Below are 20935 nucleotides of genomic sequence, written 5' to 3' on the forward strand. Positions count from 1 at the left end.
TATAATGTGTTCATTAATCATCGGGGAAATGCAAATTCAAACCACTAAATCACCTCACACTTCTCAGAATGGCTATCATTAAGAAGACAAGAGACAGCGGTGCTGGGGAGGAGGTGGTGAACAGAGGACCTTTACACAGTGTTGGGGGGCATGTAACCTGGTGTCCAACCACGAGAGTAAACATGGAAGTGTCTTAAAATATTAAACACAGATGTACCTTATGATCCAGCAGTTCTACCTCTGGGCATATACCCAAAGGAAATAAAAACAGTATTTGAAGGATATGTTTACTCTAGCATTATTCACAATAGCCAAAATGCCTGTCAACAGATGAATAGAGAAAAACAATGTAGTATCTATACACAATGGAATATTATTCATTATTCAATATGTGAAAGGAAGATATGTTTCCATTTGTGACAACATGGATGGACACTGTCCTCTGCCCACAGCTAAGGGTCAAGCAGTCTGGGATATACCACTGCATTTAAACTCAATTGGGACCCAGAAAATGGCCACACATCTAGCAGAGGACCCTCAGTGGATAGCTGTGGGACTTTTAGGTAGGTTACTTAAGGGACAGTGACTCAGAGAGAGAATGCTTACAGGCTTTTCCTTTTCCTTTCTCCTTCCTGTAGTCTGGAACTCGGAGCCAATGGCGGGAATTCTAGTCACCATTTTAGGTGCTGAGATAATCTTAAGGATGTGAGTCATGTATTCGCATGGTCAAGTAGAAAGACAAAAGGGCCTGGGTGGAAGCACCCCATTAGCTGTGCATGACAATCTCCAGATTTATAGGAAAGAGATACACTTCCACCTCATGGCAGCCACTGTGATTTTGGATAACTGCTGCACTAGCACTGGATCTCAGCTGGGTGTGATTACCCCAGAACTTTACACTATGTTAGAAAGTCCTTTCAAATCCACCCTCTCTTGAGTACGTTTCCCTGAACTTTGCCTTTTCTCTGCAGAATTTTTTCTCAGTTAAAGCGTTGATGATATTATCTTGGTAGGCTGAGTAAGTGTTTTTCTTTTCAGTGGGCTCTGAATGCCTATAGAACATCACCTATTCTTTTCATAACCCTGGTAACTAGCACAGAACTTGGCAAGAGGGCTGGCTCTATTTGGCACATAATATAGGCTTAATAAATGTAGGCTGAATTGATTGGCTGTGCACCTTGGGCTTGGAAAATCAACAACTGCATCAATAATTCCAACTACAGACTCTATTCTACAGTTACTCATATGTCAGAGCAAGAAGAGCTCATCATTTCAAGCATTACCACATTAATAATAACGACAAGGATAATGATAATGATGATAGCCCCTTACATAGGAATATCACTTTATAATTTTCGAAGCACTTTCCAATCTGTTACCTCATTTGTGTCTCACAATAGCTTCTGAAGCGGGCAGGGCCAGGTACCCTCATGTTCGGGTTATTGATGAGGAATGTGGTGATCAGAGAGACTAAATGAGTTTTCCAAGCCATTCAAGTATTAAGAGGTAGAATTGAGACTAAAATCAGCACTTAGCTGGCCAACCTAGAGCTCAGCTGTGAATGCTAAAACTAAGTGATAAAAACATCACGATAATGATAAAAAATCCAAACTCTCCAAAATGGAAAATTTAGAAAAAACTGCTTTTTGTCAAAATTTTCAAACACTGTAATGGCAAAAAAATTGAAAACAACAACTCAAATACCCAACCAATAAAGAATTCGTTAAAAAAGGCTGGATTAGAGTCATCCACTGAAATATAAGCAGCCTTTAAAAAGAATGCTGAAAGTCTTCAACTACAGATATGGAGGGCTGCCCAAGATCTGTATTGTTGAGCAAAAAACAAAAGAAAGAAAGAAAAATAGCCCACATCACAGATGAGCATTTCTGGTGTGGTCCTTTTCGTACAGGACGATCGGCAGGAGTCCACATGGCCTCCACTGGCTGGCTGCCTGCTTTCATAAATAGTTTTATTGGAATGTGGCCACATCCATTTGTTTCCATCTAGTCTATGGCTGTTTTAGCATTACAACAGCAGGGTTGAGCTGTTAACAGAGACCACATTGGCCTGCTGAGCTGAAAATATTTATATCTGCTCCCTTATGGAAAAAAGCTAGCTGACCCCTGGTATAAAATTTACCTTACTTTATATTTACATAAAATATCTAGAATGTTAGAGCAGGTCATTAGTAATGGAACTTCAGGGTATGGAGTTATAGGGGATGTGTTTGTAGTCCCTCTTAAATGCTTCTGTGTGGTTTAAATGAACACCTGTTACTTTAGGGGTAAACATGAAGATATTTCCATTTGGAGTTCAGGAAGGAAAACCCAGGGCAGCTGTGGGTGGTGGTGGTGATGAGGCTGGGAGCAGGTATGCAAATCTCGTTGTAACTCCTTGAGGAGCTCTGCTGCTAGGTTGTTTGTTTATTTATTGCCTGTCTCCTTGTTCATCTTTATGTTACTGTAGGGTATGGGCCGTGACCATTTTGCTCACGGCTGTCTCCTCCATATCCAGAACGGGGTATGAGGTAGGAAGTAAGAATGCACTTGTGGAATGAATGAACAGTCTTGGATGTCCTAGCTGTGCCTGCCCAAGAGGTGGCCACTGTATCTGCTGGAAGATGAGAATAAAAGTACCCCCACACTCCATTCTCATGATATCTCTGGCTTGCAGAGAGTCAATAAATCTCTCGAGGACTCTATTTTAGTAACTATATCTAAAAAACAGGATCCTACTTATCTCTTTGGTTTCCTCTGGCAAAGGGTAAAGCTACCCAGGAGGCTGGATTCACATGAGAAGTGACTTAGAGAAGTGATCAAAGAGAAATCCACAAGTGATGTGATTGCATTCAGAATCATCTCCTAATGGCCTGCCCAGAGAAGACAAGATGCCACTTTCCAACAACAACATAACAGAGACACCTAGAAACCCACTCATCTTTGTCTTAAAATTAGGTAGGCCTCCAACCTCATCCATAGTGAAATGTCTGTAAATCTAGTGATAACTAGGACAGGAACTCCAGAGAGGTAGAGACTTTATTTTGTTCTTCATTTTACTTTCAGTCCCTATAATAGTGTCTGGCACATACTATGTGCTCAGTAAATGTTTGTTGCGTGGACAAATGAATAAAATGCTAAATCTTCCCTTGACCTTTATGAAGAAGCCTTAATCCCATTACATTGCTCAGTGGATGCTTGACTTAAGCCTCTTCAACCTGATGGTCCTTTGGGATTTGGAATTGGGATATAAACTGAGGAGTGATTCAAGAATGAGGCAGTCATACTTGTCCTAGGAGAATATAGAAGGAAACATGGATCTGCAGAGATAGGAAAATGTAGAAAATACTTAGAAAGAAGCAGGGAGGAGACAGAGTGGTTTTGGAGATGGACGGTGGGTAACCTCATCCTCTGATGCTCTTGCCCTGACTCAATCCTTTGCTTTGTGCTTCCTGCTCTGGTTTTCTCAAAATGATAATGATAGGGCATGGGGATGGTGGTGGGTGGAGCCTTGGGGGCCTCAGGCTGAGTCTCAGTCCCACCTCCTGTTAGAATTCCACAAGATGTGACAATGTTTCTGATATCAGCATCCGGAGAAGGGCTTAGGGACAGGAGGTTTATGGAATGACAGGTGCCCGGAAGAGGAGAGAATGGCAAATCATTTGTTTCCGAGGCCAGCCTCAAATAAAGAGTACAAACCAACCTTCTCTAATCTTTTAGAACCATACTGACAAATAACAATCCATTGTTCTGAGGATATTGACAAATTGATGCATGTAAAGTGCTTGGGACAGTGCCAGCAGTGGGTAGACACTGTTAGCTCTTACTATGATTGGGATTATTTTGAGTTCATGAGAGATACTACTAAGAGTTGCCAGAAATACTTAATTAAGGGACACTTAAAAAGGTTGTGGAGGTCCCGCATTATGCAAGTGGGGGACACAAGCCAGAAATTTTTAATTTTAACTGGTAATGTGACCGCATTTGTACACACAGGCTGATGAGGCCTGGGTGAACTTGGGTTACGGAAACAATAACAAGATTGATCATCTCTAGGGTATCTATAAGGTGTTGAATACATACTGGGCATCATATGCATACATATAATATCTGTGTATAAAATATCTTTTAATTTTAACTTTCTGCAACATAATTATTATTACTACCATTTTATAGGTGGAGAAATGGGTTCCAAGAGAGAATACTTTGCCAAGCTCATAAATCAAGCAAAAAATGGGACTAGGATTTGGATAATGGTGTCTGGGGTAATTAGGGAAGAAGAAAAGGTCAAAGAGAGAATAACAGAGAAGTGGTATGCTGGAGAGCCTGGAACTAGTCTGGAACTCCTGGAGCCTGGGATTCCCACTATTGGAAGACTATAGGATGTTTGACATGTGCCAGGCACCATACCATGGGCTTTGGACTCACTGATTTTTACATTTCTGAAGACGGGGACTATTCTACCATCATTTTAGAGAAGAAGAAATGGAGGTATTGAAAACAACCAACTTGCTGTAAACTTACCTGAGGTCACACAACTGCTAAGTAGTAAACACAAGTCCAGTCCCCAGTTCATCTGACAATTCAGGTTCTTGACCAGCAGTTCTTGACCTACTTATTTCGGCAAGTAGATCTTTATTGGAGCAGTCATACCCCTTCCTTGGGGTTTTGTCGTTGGCTGTTTTAGTGCTATGATCACAGTGCTGAGTGACCCTGAGCTTCACAAGCCTAAAATATTTTCTCTCTGCTTCTTTAAGACAAAGTTTGCTGACCCCTGCTCTTGACCCCTATACTACTCAGCTTGTCTTAACTAAGTCAAAAGTCTAATGGGAAGAAAAGAAAGAGATGGCAGAAGGGATGAGAAAATGTGGTCAGGAGTATCAGAAAGAGTCCAGTCTATGACAAGGAGGTGCAGGCACTGCACCCCTGAAGTGGGTGGACTGTCCACACATGGGCGTTGGATTTACTGAGGATGGTGGGAGGTTTCGGGGTAGACGGGAAGACTGTGGGGAGGGCTTTAGCTGACAGGTATGGGCTGTTGGGAGTCTGAAGCAGGGTGGGGAATGGTCATCCTAGAAAAAGGACTGAAGAGGGGTGATGATTAGGGAATAGAAATATTGTGCAAGAAGAATGCTGATTCTCCCAGGCCCGGGGCACCTGGGTGTGAATGACTAAGGCACCTGGGGGGACACAGGGAAGATGGAGGCTCTGCAGCAGTAGCCCCAGGACTGGTAAGAGTCCCCTGTGATCCATACCAGTGCCCTCCTCACTGCCTCCTGACTGCCCACTGCCAGGTCTGTCTGGCCCTGCCCTCAGCAACCTCTGTGCCAGGCCCCTTACCTGTGTAGTCAATGACGAAGCCAGCATTGCTCACGGATGCATCGCTGCGGAAGGCGAGGAAGAGGCTGTTGCTGCTGCTCTCAATGCGGCTGGGGAGCTGGGAGCCATAGAAACTTCCTATGAGAGGGCTGAGAGAGTCCCGTCCATCGTAGATATGGAGGAAGTCATAGCCAGGCTCCAAGTTAAAGCTGGGGAACAAAAACATCCCACCCCCATCCCACTAAGGTCAAATAAAGGCACACACTGGCCTTAGGCTCATCCAAAAGACAGGGGTCCCCCAGAGAGCAAGCCCTCCCTCCCATGGCATGCAACCCCTGAGGACTTGTTGCTGGAGAGGCAGTGAACAAAGGCTTGGTGCTCTCCCAGGCCTGTGGGAAGATGTAGAAGGCAGGTTTGCGGGGAGAAGAGGCTGGTTCCAGAGTCCACATCCAGAAAGCTGGAGCAGAAACCTAATACCTTCCTTTCATAGAAGGGAAATACGTTTCTAGCTCCATATGCCAAGTGGCCAGCCGGGTCAGAGCCCAGATCTCATACCTGACTCTGACATTCTTGATACTGCATTACCCTGCACCTCCAGGCCCCAGGGGAAAGAACCACCCAGGGACCCTTTTCCGGGGAGAAGGGGTCTGTCTATTCCTACAAAGGACTCTAAACATCATTCCTTTATCCCCAAACCAGCAATTAGTGCTCCTAGGATCTGCGACCCTCCCCGACTCTGTACCCACAGCCTTGCTCCTCTCTTAGTGATCTGGACCCTGCTGCAGGAAAAAAAAAAATCCATTTAAATAACTGTCCTAGTTTAGCAAAGTGAATATTAGAGTTCTGGGATGTAATTTTTCTCAGTAGAATGACTAGCGTGAAAATGATAGAAAATACAAGGGTTGGCAAGAAGGTAGAGCCACTGGTGCTCTCCTGTCCTGCTTGGGGAGTATGGATTGGTTCAACAACTTTGGGAAACTCTTTGGCAACATCTCTGAAATCTAACCATGTGCCTGCCCTGGGGTGCAGGGAGCCCACCCTTCAGCACATTTCCCACAAAGGTAATTGACACCCATCAAGTCTGCAAAGATGAAAACAAGAGCATACAAGCAACTGAAGCAAACTTGTTCAAAGTACAACCATGTAGGATACTCAGATATCCTATTGGCTGGAATAAGAACGAAGAGGCCTGTCTCCCCTTTAGCTAAGATACATGGTGAGGAGAGGGTGCCGTGACAACCTCTAGGATAAATGTGGTGGGGCTGACAGAGAGCCTGGATGGGGAGCTGGAGGCATGGTGGGTAGAGCCAGGGGTACACCTGCTCCCTTTCACATGGTATCAGCAGTGGAGTCACCCCAATATTTCTGGGTGATAAGGCCTCCTTGTTCCCTTAATTCAATTTCCTGATCTGATCTTTCAAAAGTCACTGGGAGAGGTTTTGGAGTGTGTCTGTCTTGGTCACGAATCTAGCTCCATCTCCCACGAGCCGCCTTGCCTCTGTTCATGTCTTCCTCTAATCATCAGATTCTACCTGAGTAGCCTCCAGATGCCTGACCTGGTGCAAAGTGGACACGGGGATACAGCAGACAACACCCCTCCTCGATTCGTGATGGGGCTGGAGGAAGTGACAGGTGTGAAGACAACACAGAAAAGTCTGAAGTCTACACAGCATGTGGGAGCACAACACAAGGGTGCTCAGGGAGGATGGGAATGAAGCTTTCCTGGAGGCACAACAGGAGCTGACTCTTGGGAGTGGAAACACCCTTGGGGGTTGGGCGAGATGGGAAATGGAAACCACTGTGAAGGGAGAAGCAGAAGCCAAGTCACAGGGCATGGAATAGTGCTGGAAGGTGCCAGCAGTTCAGTCTGCCTGGAGCTCAGGGGTTCTGATGGGGTGGAGTTAGGATAGGGCGGGGGTTCTAAGAGGAGAGGTAGGCAGGGGCTAGATAATTTGGAATGAAAGTCGAAAGTTCTGAACTTAATTTATAGGGAAGAGGAAACCATTATAGGAACTTAAAATAAAGGCTCTATTTGTTTCTTTCTTTGTTTTGAAACCGAGGTGTAATTTAGACACTGTGAAATGATCATTCTAAAGTGTACGCCCATTTGGCACATGCATATCAAGACCCAGAATATTTCACCATCCCCAGAAGTTCCCAGGTGCCCTCTCCCAATCAATCTTCCCCACTCCCAGAAGCCACCATGGAACAGATTTTTATGGCCATAGATTAGTTTTGCTGATGCTAAAATTTCATATAAGTGGACTCGTAGATCATGTACATTTTTGTGTCTGTCTTCTTTCACTCAGCATGATATTTTTGAGATTCATCCACATTGCATATTATCAGTAGCTCATTCCTTTTTATTGCTGAGTAGTATATTATTGTATGTTAAAATGGAAAATGAGGTGGTTATTTTAGCAGTTTCCAATGACAAGATCGTGCTGACAGCCAGCTAGAGAAAAGATTGGCATGGAAAGCAAGATGGGGGCAGAGGAAGCAGTTAGGAGTCTATGGCAATAATTTAGATGGGAAATAATAAGGGCTTCAATCAAGATGCTAGCTGGGAGGACAGAGAAGAGGGGACTTTGAGAAGTGTTAAGGCAGCAGAAGCTCCAAGCCTTGATCCCTGACGAAGCAGCAGAGAAGGTGTCATTCCCAATATTGACAATGGAGTTCATTTTGGGGAAGAAGGAATATTCTTAGTTTTGTACTTGTTGCCTTTGAGAATCCAGCAGTTGGCAGAGTGGAGTCTCTACTATGGAGACTCCAGAAGGAGTCTCCTCCTTCACAGGAGGAGAGTGAAGTCATTGGAGCAGAGGAGCTTGTCCAGGAAGGAGGTGTGGACAAGAAGAGAAGTCTGGGCTGCAACCCTTCTTGAGATGAGGGACAAGAACATATGGGTGTGAAGTTACAGAAGTAGGAGAGCCCTAGGAGAGGAAGGAAAAGCAAGGGGAGAAAGCATGTGCAGATGGCGGTAGTGGTCAAAAGGTAGAGTAGGGCAAAACACAGAGGGCTCCATTTTGTTGGGCTACAGGGCATTCCCAGTGGGGCCATGATGGCAGGGGTTGGGGGAGAAACCAGATATCAACAGTTGGAGAATGAACAGGGGCTTAGAAAGGAGAGAAGAGCAGATACTTTTGTTGTTGTTGTTGCAGAATTTGCCTCTAGAAGGACGAGAGGAGCTGGTACAGGATGGGGGCTCTCACCAAAGGGAAGCCCCAGCCTGCTTGCATCCTGGGGATGAGAAGGCAGGATGGAGAAGAGGGCAGAGGAGGAAAATTCAGGAGGACGGGGGAAAGATCCAGCAAGGTCTGACTTTCTGAATCTCAGCATCTTCAGACGTAGAAAGGAAAATGAATCAGATGGGTTAAATAAGACTGAGTGCTAGGAGTGCATGAGGGAATGCTAGTTTCTCTTGCTGCTTCGACCCCTTCGCTTCCCAGGGGGTGGAGAGCTCTGTTCACAGCGGGCCAGTGCATACTCACCTACACACCGGGGTCTGAACCCTAGCTGCTCTGAACCCCTTGTCTCCCACCCGGTGGAAAGGTACATACATGTTAAATACCAGGGCGATGACGTAGTCTGGGGAGACGGTCACTTTCCAGTCACACTCCTTGCCTGGCGGGTAGGGTTCTGGGTAATTTGGCGACAGGATGACTCCTGATGGTCCCGTCAGGTCTCCTCCACAGGGAGCTAAGGAGAGAAGGCCAGGGTGAGACAACCCCCTTCACCCTACCCTACGGGGTGTTGTGCGAGGCATGTGGAGGAGGGATTGAGTCTGAGAGCTGGCTAGAACCTCACCGCAGGGGCCCAGGGACAGGCGAGGTGTGTAGGGGCATGAGGTTTTACCCTGAGGTGATGGAATATATCAGAAGCAGTTTGGGGCGGGAGGGAAGGGATGCAGGATTGTGAATCTACTTGCCACTGGCTCATTCATTTCAAAGCATCTCATTTTAGGTTTTATGAATTTCACCTCAAGAAATGATTAAAAAACCCAAACATACCTTCCCTGCCATGTCCTGCCAGTGTGACCTTAAGGAATTTACTTAACCTCTCTGGACCTCAGTGTCCTGCCTTGGTCACACAATGAATTGAGGTCTTGACCTTCATGGGGTAGCTGTCAAGGTTTTGGAGATGGCTGTGAAAGTATCTGGCACACAAAGAGTAGTCAAGAGACAGTGTCGGGCCTCCCCTGGTGGCGCAGCGGCTGAGTTCTGGACTGCGAAACTGCCCGCAGCCTCTGTAGCGCTGGTTCGATACCCAGCCACTGGCAAGGGTCCCACATGGCGCGCAAACCTCTCCTGCTGTGCCCGCTGCTGCCCTCAGCATTGTATTTCATCAGTCTGCCTGTTCTGTTTCCTGCTCTGGCTCTGGTGAATTCTCTCACCCTCCCGCGCTTCTGACTGTACCCAGTGCTTGTATAAATATATAAATAAATCTTAAAAAAAAAAAAAGGACAGTGTCATCACTTGTCATTCAGACGTAGAAGCACATGTCTCACTGCACTGCCTCACATCCAGTTTCCTGGGGAGCTCTGCGGGTATTTACTCTCAGTTCCAGAGCACTTGATGTCAAGAGGGGTGGAAGACATAACCGTGTTCCCTGCCAAGCATGGCTGCCACCTGTACTGCCAATGCTCTTGGCATCTGCTCAGGGCTGCAGACACCTTCCAATTTTCCGAAAGCCCTTGTCCAAGGAAGCATGCATGGCTTGGTCATATGGAGTTATTACAAATTCCCAATTAGTCCACAGTGGTCTCCCTCCCCAGCGATGGCAGGCCTTTCCAGCAGGCTGGGAGGACAAGGGTGGCTGGTGATAGCCTGCTGATCACCCAGGGCATGCCAGTGGGCTTCTCTGATCCTGGATCAGTGCTCCCCTAAAAGGCTGGACATTGCACTGCTGCACGATCATTTGATCAAGTGGAGGCTGGGAATGGATGGGGTCAATCTCAGGAAAAGACGGCTGAGACTGTCAACAAGGCTTGGTCTATAAACCACTGGGCACCGCTGGAGGCCGGCAGTGGAGCAGGCCAATAGGAGCAGGGAAAGTCATTCAAGGAGATGCCAGGAAATCCTGGAGGGACTTCGAAGTGGGAGCCAAAGGGTATATCCAAGACTGAAGCAAGAATAACCACTTGCTTGTCGTGGAGCTGAGCTTTATTGCTGCCTGCTGTAGCTTTTACTCAGAGCGAGGCTTAAAGGGCTGGATCAACCCCAACAGGGTCTCCTTAAAAAATGGTAGGTCTTCAGGCCAGGCCATAAAAGGCCGAACATGGCTGAATATAAAACCTGAGTGGTCATGAGTAGTGTTTTTTCCATGGAAAATACATCCCAAGTACCATCTGGGGTACCAGAAACACTCAAGTGGGCACCTAGTAAATGTCAGGCATGACATATAGTGCTTTCGATACATCCTCTCCTTTATGTCTCAGAACAACTCAATGAGCCACGAGTCAATGACTGATTCCTCTGACTTAGGGAGGAGGAAACAGAGGTCCAGAGAGGTGAAGCAACATGCCAGTCACACAAAGACTCAACCCCACATCAGCTGGGCACCCAAGGCCATTTTCCCCCTTTCTTCTAGCCTCTGAATTGTGGAGGGTTGCGGGAGTAGAGAAGCAGTGGACCTCTCTGCAGATGCACTGTAGGGAGAAGCAGATGCAAGGACAGGTCTTTGGGTCAGGTCTCACTTGCTTCTTTTCCATTGAACCCTCTGGAGAAGATGGTAGATAAATGGGTGACACCAGAGAACCATTAGGATAAAACCTTGACTTCAGCAAAGCAAGACCAGTGTCCAGTCCAGAGCGGGTGGCCCGGCCCAGGCCAGCCTACAGATAGTTTGAGGCAGCCAGTGAGATGTGGGCCTGCCCATGTCAGCAGGCCTAGCTTTCTGGTCCATCCTCCCAAGGGGACACAAGAATGGCTTCATTGGCCACAGGGCAACCAGGCTTGACCTTTCCTTACCAGCTCAGGGTTTTTTCCCAGAAGTTTACAAAGATGGGGGGAATCTGGGTGTTTCTGAAACTGCCCTTATTCTTCTGCCAACTCCAAACCAACTCTCAGTTTCTTTGAGTTCCAGGCCTCTGCCCTGGCACAGCTCCCTGGCACCAAACATCCAGGCATCTGCTCACCACTCAGGACCTCGGCCTGAGCCACACTGCCCTCTGCCAGCTGTGCCCCAGGCCCTGGATGGGATTCCTGAGCTGCTCCCCCCACAGGAAGGTTCCTGCTCCTAAGGGCTGGCTAACATACAAGAGGGAAATAAGCCCCTTTTCTCTTCTAGGCCCAGCTAGACAGCAAGACCATTAAGCCATAGGAGACCAAGTGAGACCGGGGTTGTCCATCCTTTCTGTGGGGACTCAGTGGTGCTTAGGCTGGGAAACCACGATGGAATTAGAAGCCAAGTCTCCCTTCCAATCCAGGGTCTTTCCTATACTCCATGGCCTTGCCCTGTCCACTCCCTACTGCAAGTAAGAAACAGAAGGCAGACTCTGCCTTGACCTTACAGTCCAATAATGCTCAGATGATGGGGACAGGCTGCTGATCATTCCCAAAGGCCAAGAAGTTGCGCTGAGGGGTCAGAGCTGTGAAAAAGGCCATTGATTGTGAAGTGACACAGGCCTGGGTTCAAATTCTGACCAGTGGGTCTCTTCCTAGCTGACTGAGTCTGGGCGAGCTATCCCACCTCTCTCAGCCTCCATTTCTTCATTGATAAAATAATAAAAATAATGATGATAATGACTTCTAATGTGCAGTGTTTACTATGAACCAGACTCTGTTCTAAGCACTTGACAGCTGATCTTCTTTAATCCTCAAAACTACCCTGTGAGGTAGGTACTATTATTTCCCCTATTTTACAGGGGAGAAAATAAAGCTCAGGGAGATTGAGTAATTTGTCTCAAGCCACACAGCCTGTGGTGGTGAAGCTGGACTCATACCCAGGCAGGTGGAATCCAGAATTTGAGCTCTACATTCACATGAGATCACCTTTGCAATAATGTAGCTGAAATGTCTAGTCCAGAGCCTGTCTCGGGGATGACACTCAATAAATACTTGTTTTCGTCCTTTGCTTCCTCCCTATAATGAAGGGGTATCAAGGCCTGCCAGACCAGTCGTGGCAGACTGCCAAGGAAGCTGGAAATTAGGGGCTTGTCACTGGGATTTCCACACTGTTTGAGAGAAGAGGCAAAGACATTCATTTTGTTGCCCGAGGAGCATTTCCCCAAGCTGAGTGTAGAAGAATGGGTAATGAAAGCTGAATTAACCTCTTTGCCCTGTGAGCTGCATATTTACTGCTCTCGGGAGCTTAACACAGTGAGCTCTCCTCTCCCCCCAGGACAGGCTCGTCTCAGGACCTGCTTTGCTGAAGGGAAGTCTAAGGGGTCACAGCCGAGACTGTGGAGAGTGCTGAATTGGGAAGAGGCCTCAGAGGTCAACTTATTCCCCCAGGGCCACACCAGAGTCCCCGTGACCAGATGCAATTCTTGTCCAGGGAAAAGAAGGGATTCTGAAAACTTGAAAGAAGGAAAGAAAGAAGTGGGGGAGCAGAGGAGACAGCAAGGAAGGAGGAAAGGAGAGAAATTCGTATTTCTTGAAATTAGGGTTAGGAAGGTCCTCACCCTACAGTGCCATGGGGAAGGAGACCTCACTTTGCAGAGGGGGAAACTGAGGCTCAGAGAGATGAAGCAACTTCCCCAAGGCCATGGAACTAGAAACTGGTAGGGCCAGGAACTACACCTGGATCTATCTTCTCCAATATCACATACTCTTTCCTCATATCACTGGGAAATTGAGCTGGTTCCAGAACCCAGGTCTCCACGTCCTGGCTACTGCGTATTAATCATAGTGGGTATGTCACACATACCCAGCCAACTCTGAATCATCCCTGAGGGACAGGAGTTGGTGTCTCACTTTCAACTACAGGCGTCCGAGCATGACCAGCAAAGGTCTGTCCTTAGAGGCTGAGATGTCACTTCCACTGAGCCCGCATGGAAATTGGTACAGGGCACTGCTGGGGAGGGGGCTGCTGCTGTCTGACTCAGGAGGGCCCTGAACCCATCCCCAGCAGGGGAGACAATCTGGGGGCGGGGAGGTACATGGAAAGCTAGGTATTCCGACTGATGGGACTGAGAATCTTGGCTCTGCCTAGCTCTGATTTGGAGGAAGCTGCCGAAATTTGACCCTGTGAAATGAGAGAAGGTGCTCCCTGGGACAGGCCCTGGGAAACAACCCAGCAACTACTGGTTCTCTTCCGGCACCCATGGTTACCGGGGAGGTACGTGCACGCAGCACTTGGCCTGAGGAAAAGAGAGACGTGGTGCTCCTGGGATGCTGGTTTCTATCCATTTCTCTTTCTTCCCTGTCTTCCTCTCCCTTCAAGGCCCTCCTCCTCTGTCTCAAGCCAGGGAGCAGGATTATATTCAGGACCCAACTCTTACAAGATCCAAGACCTTGGACAAGTCTCAGAGCCTCCACTACTTCATCTGTTAAAGGGGGAGATTTTAAAACTAGGGACCGATCCTGATAACCAATGATTTCCTTGAGAGGGAGAGAGAAAGGTTCTATCCTCTACATCCTAGCTTGGGGTGCCCTTTCAGCACTGTAGGTCACAGAAAAGTCCTTCTGGAAACTGCTGACAACCCTTTCCAATCTCTATAGCTGGGACCAGGGAGAAAAGGGACAGACCTGGCTGACTTAGAAATCTTTCGATCACTTCGGAGAGGGGAGAATTCGGAACGTGCAGAGGGTGAGTGTATGTGCATGTGTATGCATTCATGCATGCGAAACAGGGTGAATTCTGGGTTTGTTGTAACTTTCACTGTTCTGATTTTCCTCAAGGTTCAAGATGCAGCTGTGGGGTGGGGGGCACCAGAGCCCATAAGAGGTGGCACAGAAGGCGGGCTCGGGCTGCAGCTTCCTACCCATGCACGTTGGTGGGCTGGGCTGCCAGAAGAATCTGTTCTCGATCTTCACGCAGCTGATCTCCGCACTTCCCTGCAGCGCATAGCCGGGGTCACATTGGAACACTGTGGAGTCACCAGCTTCCCAACTGTCACCACTTCGGCTCCCATTCTGCGGGACCCCTGGGTCATTGCAGGATGTTGCTGTGGACACTGGAGCGAGAAAGCAGAAGAGGAAGTGCAGTGGGGAGGTGTCTGCTAGACAACGAGGCTCCCAGCTCATTGCCCTCACTGACAGCATCCCCGCTTCCATCGCCAATGGCACCCAGGTGACCTCCATGACCTCCCACCAGCATCACCAGCTGCAGAACAGCACCCACCACGTCCTTGTCACCTTCATCACTGTCACTACTGCCACCACCACTTGTGATCGCCACCCATTCTGCAGCTACCATCACCGTCATCTGTGACTTGAGAATCATAGGATGGGTGGTGATGCTTGTAGAAGTTAAACGTTTGACTTAGCCATACAAACTGTGTTACACAGAAAAAGCTTTGCAATTTTGTATAATATGCCCAGCATGATCACTGTATGGTGCTTGGAGATAATTGAGTGGAAGTGCCATGTACTGATACATGGATCACCCTGGAACACTGATTGGGAGTTTGCCTGCCTGACCTCGGGGCAGTGGCTGCGAAGTTGCAGGGAGTTATTGAAGGCCGGTAAAGACCATGTTCTCTCTTGCATGGCAAACCCAACAGATTGAACCCCAAAGAAAAATCTGATGTTTGTAGCAAATGGCAAAGTAGAGTTCAAAATAAACATAAGTAACTGCAATGTACTAAGCATTTTTTAAAAAGTCAGGAATTTGGAAGATGTGTGCAGTGTAATATCCAACCTAGATTATTACAGAGCAGGGGTTTTAAGTGAACATCAAGTGGGTGATGGAGGGAAGGAATAAAAAAATGAGATGGAGTGAGTGAGTGAATGAACAAATGCATCATGAAAAAACACACCAAAGGAAATGTCATCAGAGAAAATCAGAGAAAGGCTTCTGGAGTGCTACATCAGCCCAGCTTCCTGTGCAGCCCACACCTAACCCCTTGCTCTCAGACTGAGCTCCACAGGCCACTGGGATGGGGGTTCTGGGCCCCACAGAATCAAGTGTTCATTTGCTTGGGGGGTGAATCTTTCTCAAAAATTTTGGGAGAAATAACTTTTACACAAAACAAATGAATAATAATAAATCTATTATGGTGTAGAATGTAAAATTCACATTATTTCTTAGGTAAAAACAGAAGGTCCCCAAAGAGTTTATCTTCCTACACTCCTCAGAACTTTCTTCTGCTATTAGGAGGACTTCAATGGAGAAGTTTGAGAAACATCAAATAGGGCAACCGTCCACATGAATATCACTAATTATAAGACTGAGGTGTGTGGACAAGGCTGGAGTTAGAGCATACAGTGCCCTTCCCCCAGTGACACAATGAACTAGAGCCCACAACCAAATCTGGCTCTGTGCAGGATTTAAAAATAAAGTTTTATTGGAACATGGGCTCGCTTATTTGTCTATGGCTGCTTTTATGCTAAGATAGATCATATAGTCCTGAAGTATTTTCTATCGGGTCTTTTACGGAAAAAGCTTGCTGACTCTTGGTAAAATGTGTCCTGTGCCCTTTTGAGGTCACATTTTAAAACTTGTCCTTTGTTTTCATAGAACTTTAGTCATCAACACCATCAATGATCTGCTATCACTATGCAGATTTCTAAAATCTTCCAAAGCAGTGAGTTCAGTCTCCTCCCCTAGTGCTGGCCCCAGGGCCTTTGTACCTGCTGGTCCTTCAGCCTGGAATGATCTTGCTACAGACCTTCCTATGCCAGCTCCATCTTGTGATTTACTTTTCACCTCTAATATTATCTCCTGAGACAGGACTCTTTGATCACCTTCTTCTGGGTCCATCCCTCAACTGCTGCCTTCCATCAGTGTTGTCACATTATCCTGCCTTCCTCTTTTCACAGCAAAATCTGTAATAACCTGCTAATTTATAAAGCAGTAATAAATCTGCTAATTTATTTGTCTCTGTATTGTATATCACTTGTGCATCTTTATAGGAACAGAGACCTCGGCTGTTTTGCTTCTAACTGTGGCTCCATAGCCTAGTATCCAGCACACAACAGTGCTCAGTAAATATTTGCTGAATGAATAAATAAGTGAACAAATCATTGCCATCTGACACTGACTGAATTTATTTATAAAGTCAAATATGAATCAATCTTCTTCCTTCTCAATTAAAACCAGACTTAGCTTTCATCTCTAGCTTTACAATGCACTATACACATGTAAATGATTCCTTAGAAGAAAAATAGTTCACTGCTCTGACCACCATAGCCAGGAAGATTATTTATATGGGAGGCAAAAGGGTGAAATGATTAAAAACCAGACACAGGGGTCTCGATCCTGCCTTTGCCACTTATTAACTAGAGACCCTGTCCCTGAAACCTCTCTTGACCTTAGAGCCCATATTGCAACATGGATTAATAACGGTGCCCACCCTTTTAGGTTTTGGGGGAAATTGAAAGAACTAATGCAGTGGAGAGGCTTAGCTTGACACCCTGCAGTAGAAAGCAGCGCTGAGGCTTCCCTCTCCTTCAATTCTCCCCCTCACCTATTTTTGTTCTCACTTTCTCTCTTTAATGCTCCTGACTTTGAGCTGCTTGGCAAAGCCCTGGGGAAAGGCTGGTTCCACGTGGTGCAGACAGGATGTTAGATGTTACACAGTCATGTTTACTTAATAAAGCCAAGCCTGCACTAATCGTCCCTGGCATTTCTGTACAATCCCCTGTCAAACACACACTATAAAGTTAACATGGGGTGAGCCATTCTCTGTTCCCCAGAGTAGTCCTGGTATTTGCTAACTGATGACAGCAACAGGGAAGATGACCTTTCCCGAACCCCGGTCATGCCTAGAACACCGGGTTGGTTGTCATGGCCTTCCTAGAGCACAGGTTAGGTAGCTCTGCCCACTCCCCTTGCCCAAGATGACTTGCCCAGGGAAGCCACTGTGCTAGAGAAAACCATCCCTTCCTTCCTTCATGTCTTTGAGTGGCCGCTCGACAGGAGGAGTGAGTGGCCCCTGCAGATCGGTGCCATGTGGCCCAACCCTCTCAGACCTCTCTGTGGGGTGGCGAGCAGGTGGCTGGCTCCAAAACAGGGCAGAGCGCCTGGAACTGCCAATGTGCTGGAGAAATACAAGTGCTGGGTGCCTTCGGCTACAGCAATTTATTCTGAACAGGGAGCTGAGGAAGAAGAGGCATCTGAAATGAACCTTGAAGGGTGAGCAGTACTGTCACGAGTCGGGGGATGCAGGAGAAAGCAGCTGAAGGTGCTGGGGGAAGGCATGGCTCCTGAGAGCGCCGGGACTCCTTCTATGAGCAGCACTGAGGACACGGTGGAGGTCAGATAATACAACTCCATGGGGAATTTGTCAGTACAATTATGGATTATTATTTTTTTTAAGCCATACCCATCAGCTTGGGCACAGACTGAGAAAGTACATGTCTGGTTTAATTATTCATGATACTCCTTTCCCCAGAGAGGGGACCGCGCTGTCTCTTTAGCATTCTGCCTCTTTACTGCTGGGAGAGTCGGCTGTGGCTTATCCCAGCAATTCCCTACATTTGTTCCATGAAACACTAGTCCCTTGAAATGGCCTAGAAAAAAATCAACCAGGGTCAAATATGTGTGGGAATTGTGACCTTCCAAGGACCTTATGGATTTATCTGCATCAGCACATCCAACGTGGTTAGAGGTCTCCAGTCAGAAAACCTCTTTAGGGTTGCCTCGGCCTAAGCACCTTCCCAACATCACTTGGCTGTGAGGACTTCTTTTTCCTGCAATATCATTAATATGCCATGGAACTTCAGGAACAGATGCTTGGGAATGCTTATCTCAAAAGACTCCCACATTGACCCAGGATGGGACCCTAATCTTAGACGAGTTTGGTGGTGCTCAGGGACCCCTGGGGACTCTCTCCATGGGTGAATGAGTACTGGGATTTCAAGCAGGAAGACTTCCTGCAATATGCCCTGCATGGAGTTATCCCTGATGGGGGATGGAGTCTTGCACGAATGGGAAGTGGGCACGTTAACAAGTAAAGAGGAGCATGAACCTGGAAACACTCATTCACCGCCCACACTGCTAAATGCTCACCCCCACAAGACATGGGTGCATAAGAGAGCAAGAAGGAGGGTCTGCAGCTCCACCACAGCCTTATGCTAGAGATATGACCAAGCACGCCTAGCGGATACACCAGCCAGGTGAGAGTGTGCAGACGGAGCACAGGTGCCACACAGAATCTCCATGGAAACCCCTCACACACACGCACAGACACACACGCAGACAGGAGTAAGGAGATGGTAATGAAGACAGCTGCTGTATAATAAACGTGCGCATAAACCAAGGCAGAGTCACTCGTGCAGGGAGATGAGTGATGGAAGAGGCACTTCAGAGGCGATGAGATGATGCATCACACGGAGAGGCAGGACCAATCATATCAATTATCTAATATTGGGACTGGGATGTCTGAGCATTGCCCATTTTTGGTAGCTCTTTGTCATGATCCTCCATAATTGGCGACCACAGTTCATAATGAATGGAATACAGATGACTCGGGCTTGGCTTCCAGTCCTTCCGAGAGTGGCACACAAGTAAGAACCAGAGTATGCACAGGAGCTCTTCCTTCTGTAGCTGCAGCTCAAACCACCCTCACCTTGGGCATCCCCTGCATCCCTCCACGTTCCCTGAGTTCCAGCCACAATGGACAACCCTCCCCTTCTGGAACCTGGCATCCTGCCTCTGCACTTGTGCAGGTATTCTCTGCACTCGGGGTGCCCGCGCTCTCTCTGATCTAACAGGGGCCCACAAATGCTCCAAAGTCCTACCCTGGCCACTGTAACCCATGTCATAATTGACCACTCCCTCCCCAAAGCCATTCTTTTCGTCTGTGACTCCTCATTCTTCATGTCTTTTCTGGGTCATCTTTTCTGGATGCTCCCAGGTGACCATTATAGTTTCTATCCTCCCTCCAGATATCAACCTGATGTGTCTGCCTGTCTTCCCCAGCAGAGTAAGCTCAGACAGACAGTGGAACAAGTGCTAGCCAGGTACCAGGCACACAGCAGGTGCTCAATAAGTGTCTTTGCATGAGTGGCGAGACGGCGGGAAGGAGGGATTCAGGGTGGAGAGAGGAGATGGGTATCTCGTGGCAGGATGCATGGAGAGGGGCGGCCACTGACCTGAGAATTGAATGGCAAAGCCCTGCTTGCTGGTAAAGAAGTCGGTGCTGAACTGCAGGACGACAGAGTTGAAGGTGCTGTGCAGGTCCTTGGGCAGGCCCGAGCCGCTGAGCTCCTTGAGTAGCACCCCGCTCTCCACAGGCCCGTCCCAGATGCGCAGCACATCATGCACCTCCTCTGTGTCAAACACCAGGAAGTGCAGCCTGCTCGGAGAGAAGAGGAAGCAGTCAGCTGGCCCAGCCCCTGCCTTCCAGGGGCTTCCAGTCGGGGCAGGTCATAACCTAAGAAAGACTTCCAGGAAGGAAGAGAAGGGAGGAAGGTCTGGCAGTGTCCTCCTGGTTCCCACCCAGACTGTTGCCCCGTTGGGTCATAAGCAGCGGGGACAGGGTGAGGAGTTCAGGGTTTGTGCATCTTTATCATCACAAACTCCATGTTGCCAAAGACAAACCTCACCTGTTTCCTCAACTCTACACAACAGCCCCCAGACCTCACTTCTGAATATTCATGTCATTCTAGATTGTCAGGGAGGCAGTGAGAAGTCAGGGTCTGGATTGGATAAAGGACATTGGCTAAAAACAGTCAGAACCCCAGCAAGGTATTGCATGGATCTCAACAAGCCAATTCTAAGTTTATATGAAAAGGCAAAAGGCCCAGACTGCCAATACGACTCAATGCTAAGACTTATATAAAGCTGCAGTAATCAAGACAGTGTGGTGTCTGTGGAATAACAGACAACTAGATGGATGGAATAGAAAAGAGACCCCAGAAGTAGACCCAAATACATCCAGTCAATTGATTTTTGACAAAGAAGCAAAGGCAACACGGGGGGGCAAATACTTTTTGCAACAAATGATGCTGGAACATCTTGACATTTGCATGCAAAAAAATGAAACTAGATACAGACTTTATGCTATTCACAAACACTAACTCACAATGGATACAGACCTAAATGTAATAGAAATGACAAAAGCCCTAGAAGATAACATACAGGAAAACCTAGGTGACCCTGGGTATGGTGAGGATTTACTAGGTACAACATTAAAGTCATGATCCATTAAAAAAAAAAAACAACTAATATTAAAATTAAACATTTCTACTCTGCAAAAGACCGTGTCAAGAGAATGAGCTGGGACAAGTCACAGGCTGGGAAAAAATATTTTCAAAACTTACATCTGATGGGGCCTCCCTGGTGGCCTCGGCGTTAAGTCTCAGCACTATCACCACAGGTTCCCGAAGTGACTTGAGTTCAATCCCTGACCAGGGAGCTGACCCACATGGCACAGCAGACCTCTCCTGTCTCCCTGCTGCTCCCCTCAGCAGTGTATTTCAGTGGATCCACCTGTTCTGCTCCCCACTCTGTCTCTGGTGAATCCTCTCCCCTCCCTGCACCTCTGGCCTACACCCCAGTTCTTCTATGCATAA

At 47.4% G+C, this 20935-nt stretch overlaps 1 protein-coding gene across 1 annotated transcript in view; it reads right to left on the reverse strand.

The window, feature by feature from the left end:
- The window catches only part of CSMD2 (CUB and Sushi multiple domains 2), a 512752-nt gene that overhangs the window by 84098 nt on the left and 407719 nt on the right, over window positions 1-20935 (reverse strand). The window contains exons 26-29 of the mRNA XM_037499127.1: window positions 19514-19716; window positions 14239-14430; window positions 8873-9011; window positions 5337-5524 (exon numbers count right to left, since the gene is read on the reverse strand). Of these exons, the coding sequence (XP_037355024.1) occupies window positions 5337-5524; window positions 8873-9011; window positions 14239-14430; window positions 19514-19716 (722 nt within the window). The remainder of the gene's footprint in view (window positions 1-5336; window positions 5525-8872; window positions 9012-14238; window positions 14431-19513; window positions 19717-20935) is intronic.

Source organism: Talpa occidentalis, unplaced genomic scaffold (genome assembly GCF_014898055.3).
Source record: "Talpa occidentalis isolate TD23 unplaced genomic scaffold, MPIMG_talOcc4v2.1 talOcc4.9, whole genome shotgun sequence".
Classification (NCBI taxonomy): Eukaryota; Metazoa; Chordata; class Mammalia; order Eulipotyphla; family Talpidae; genus Talpa; species Talpa occidentalis.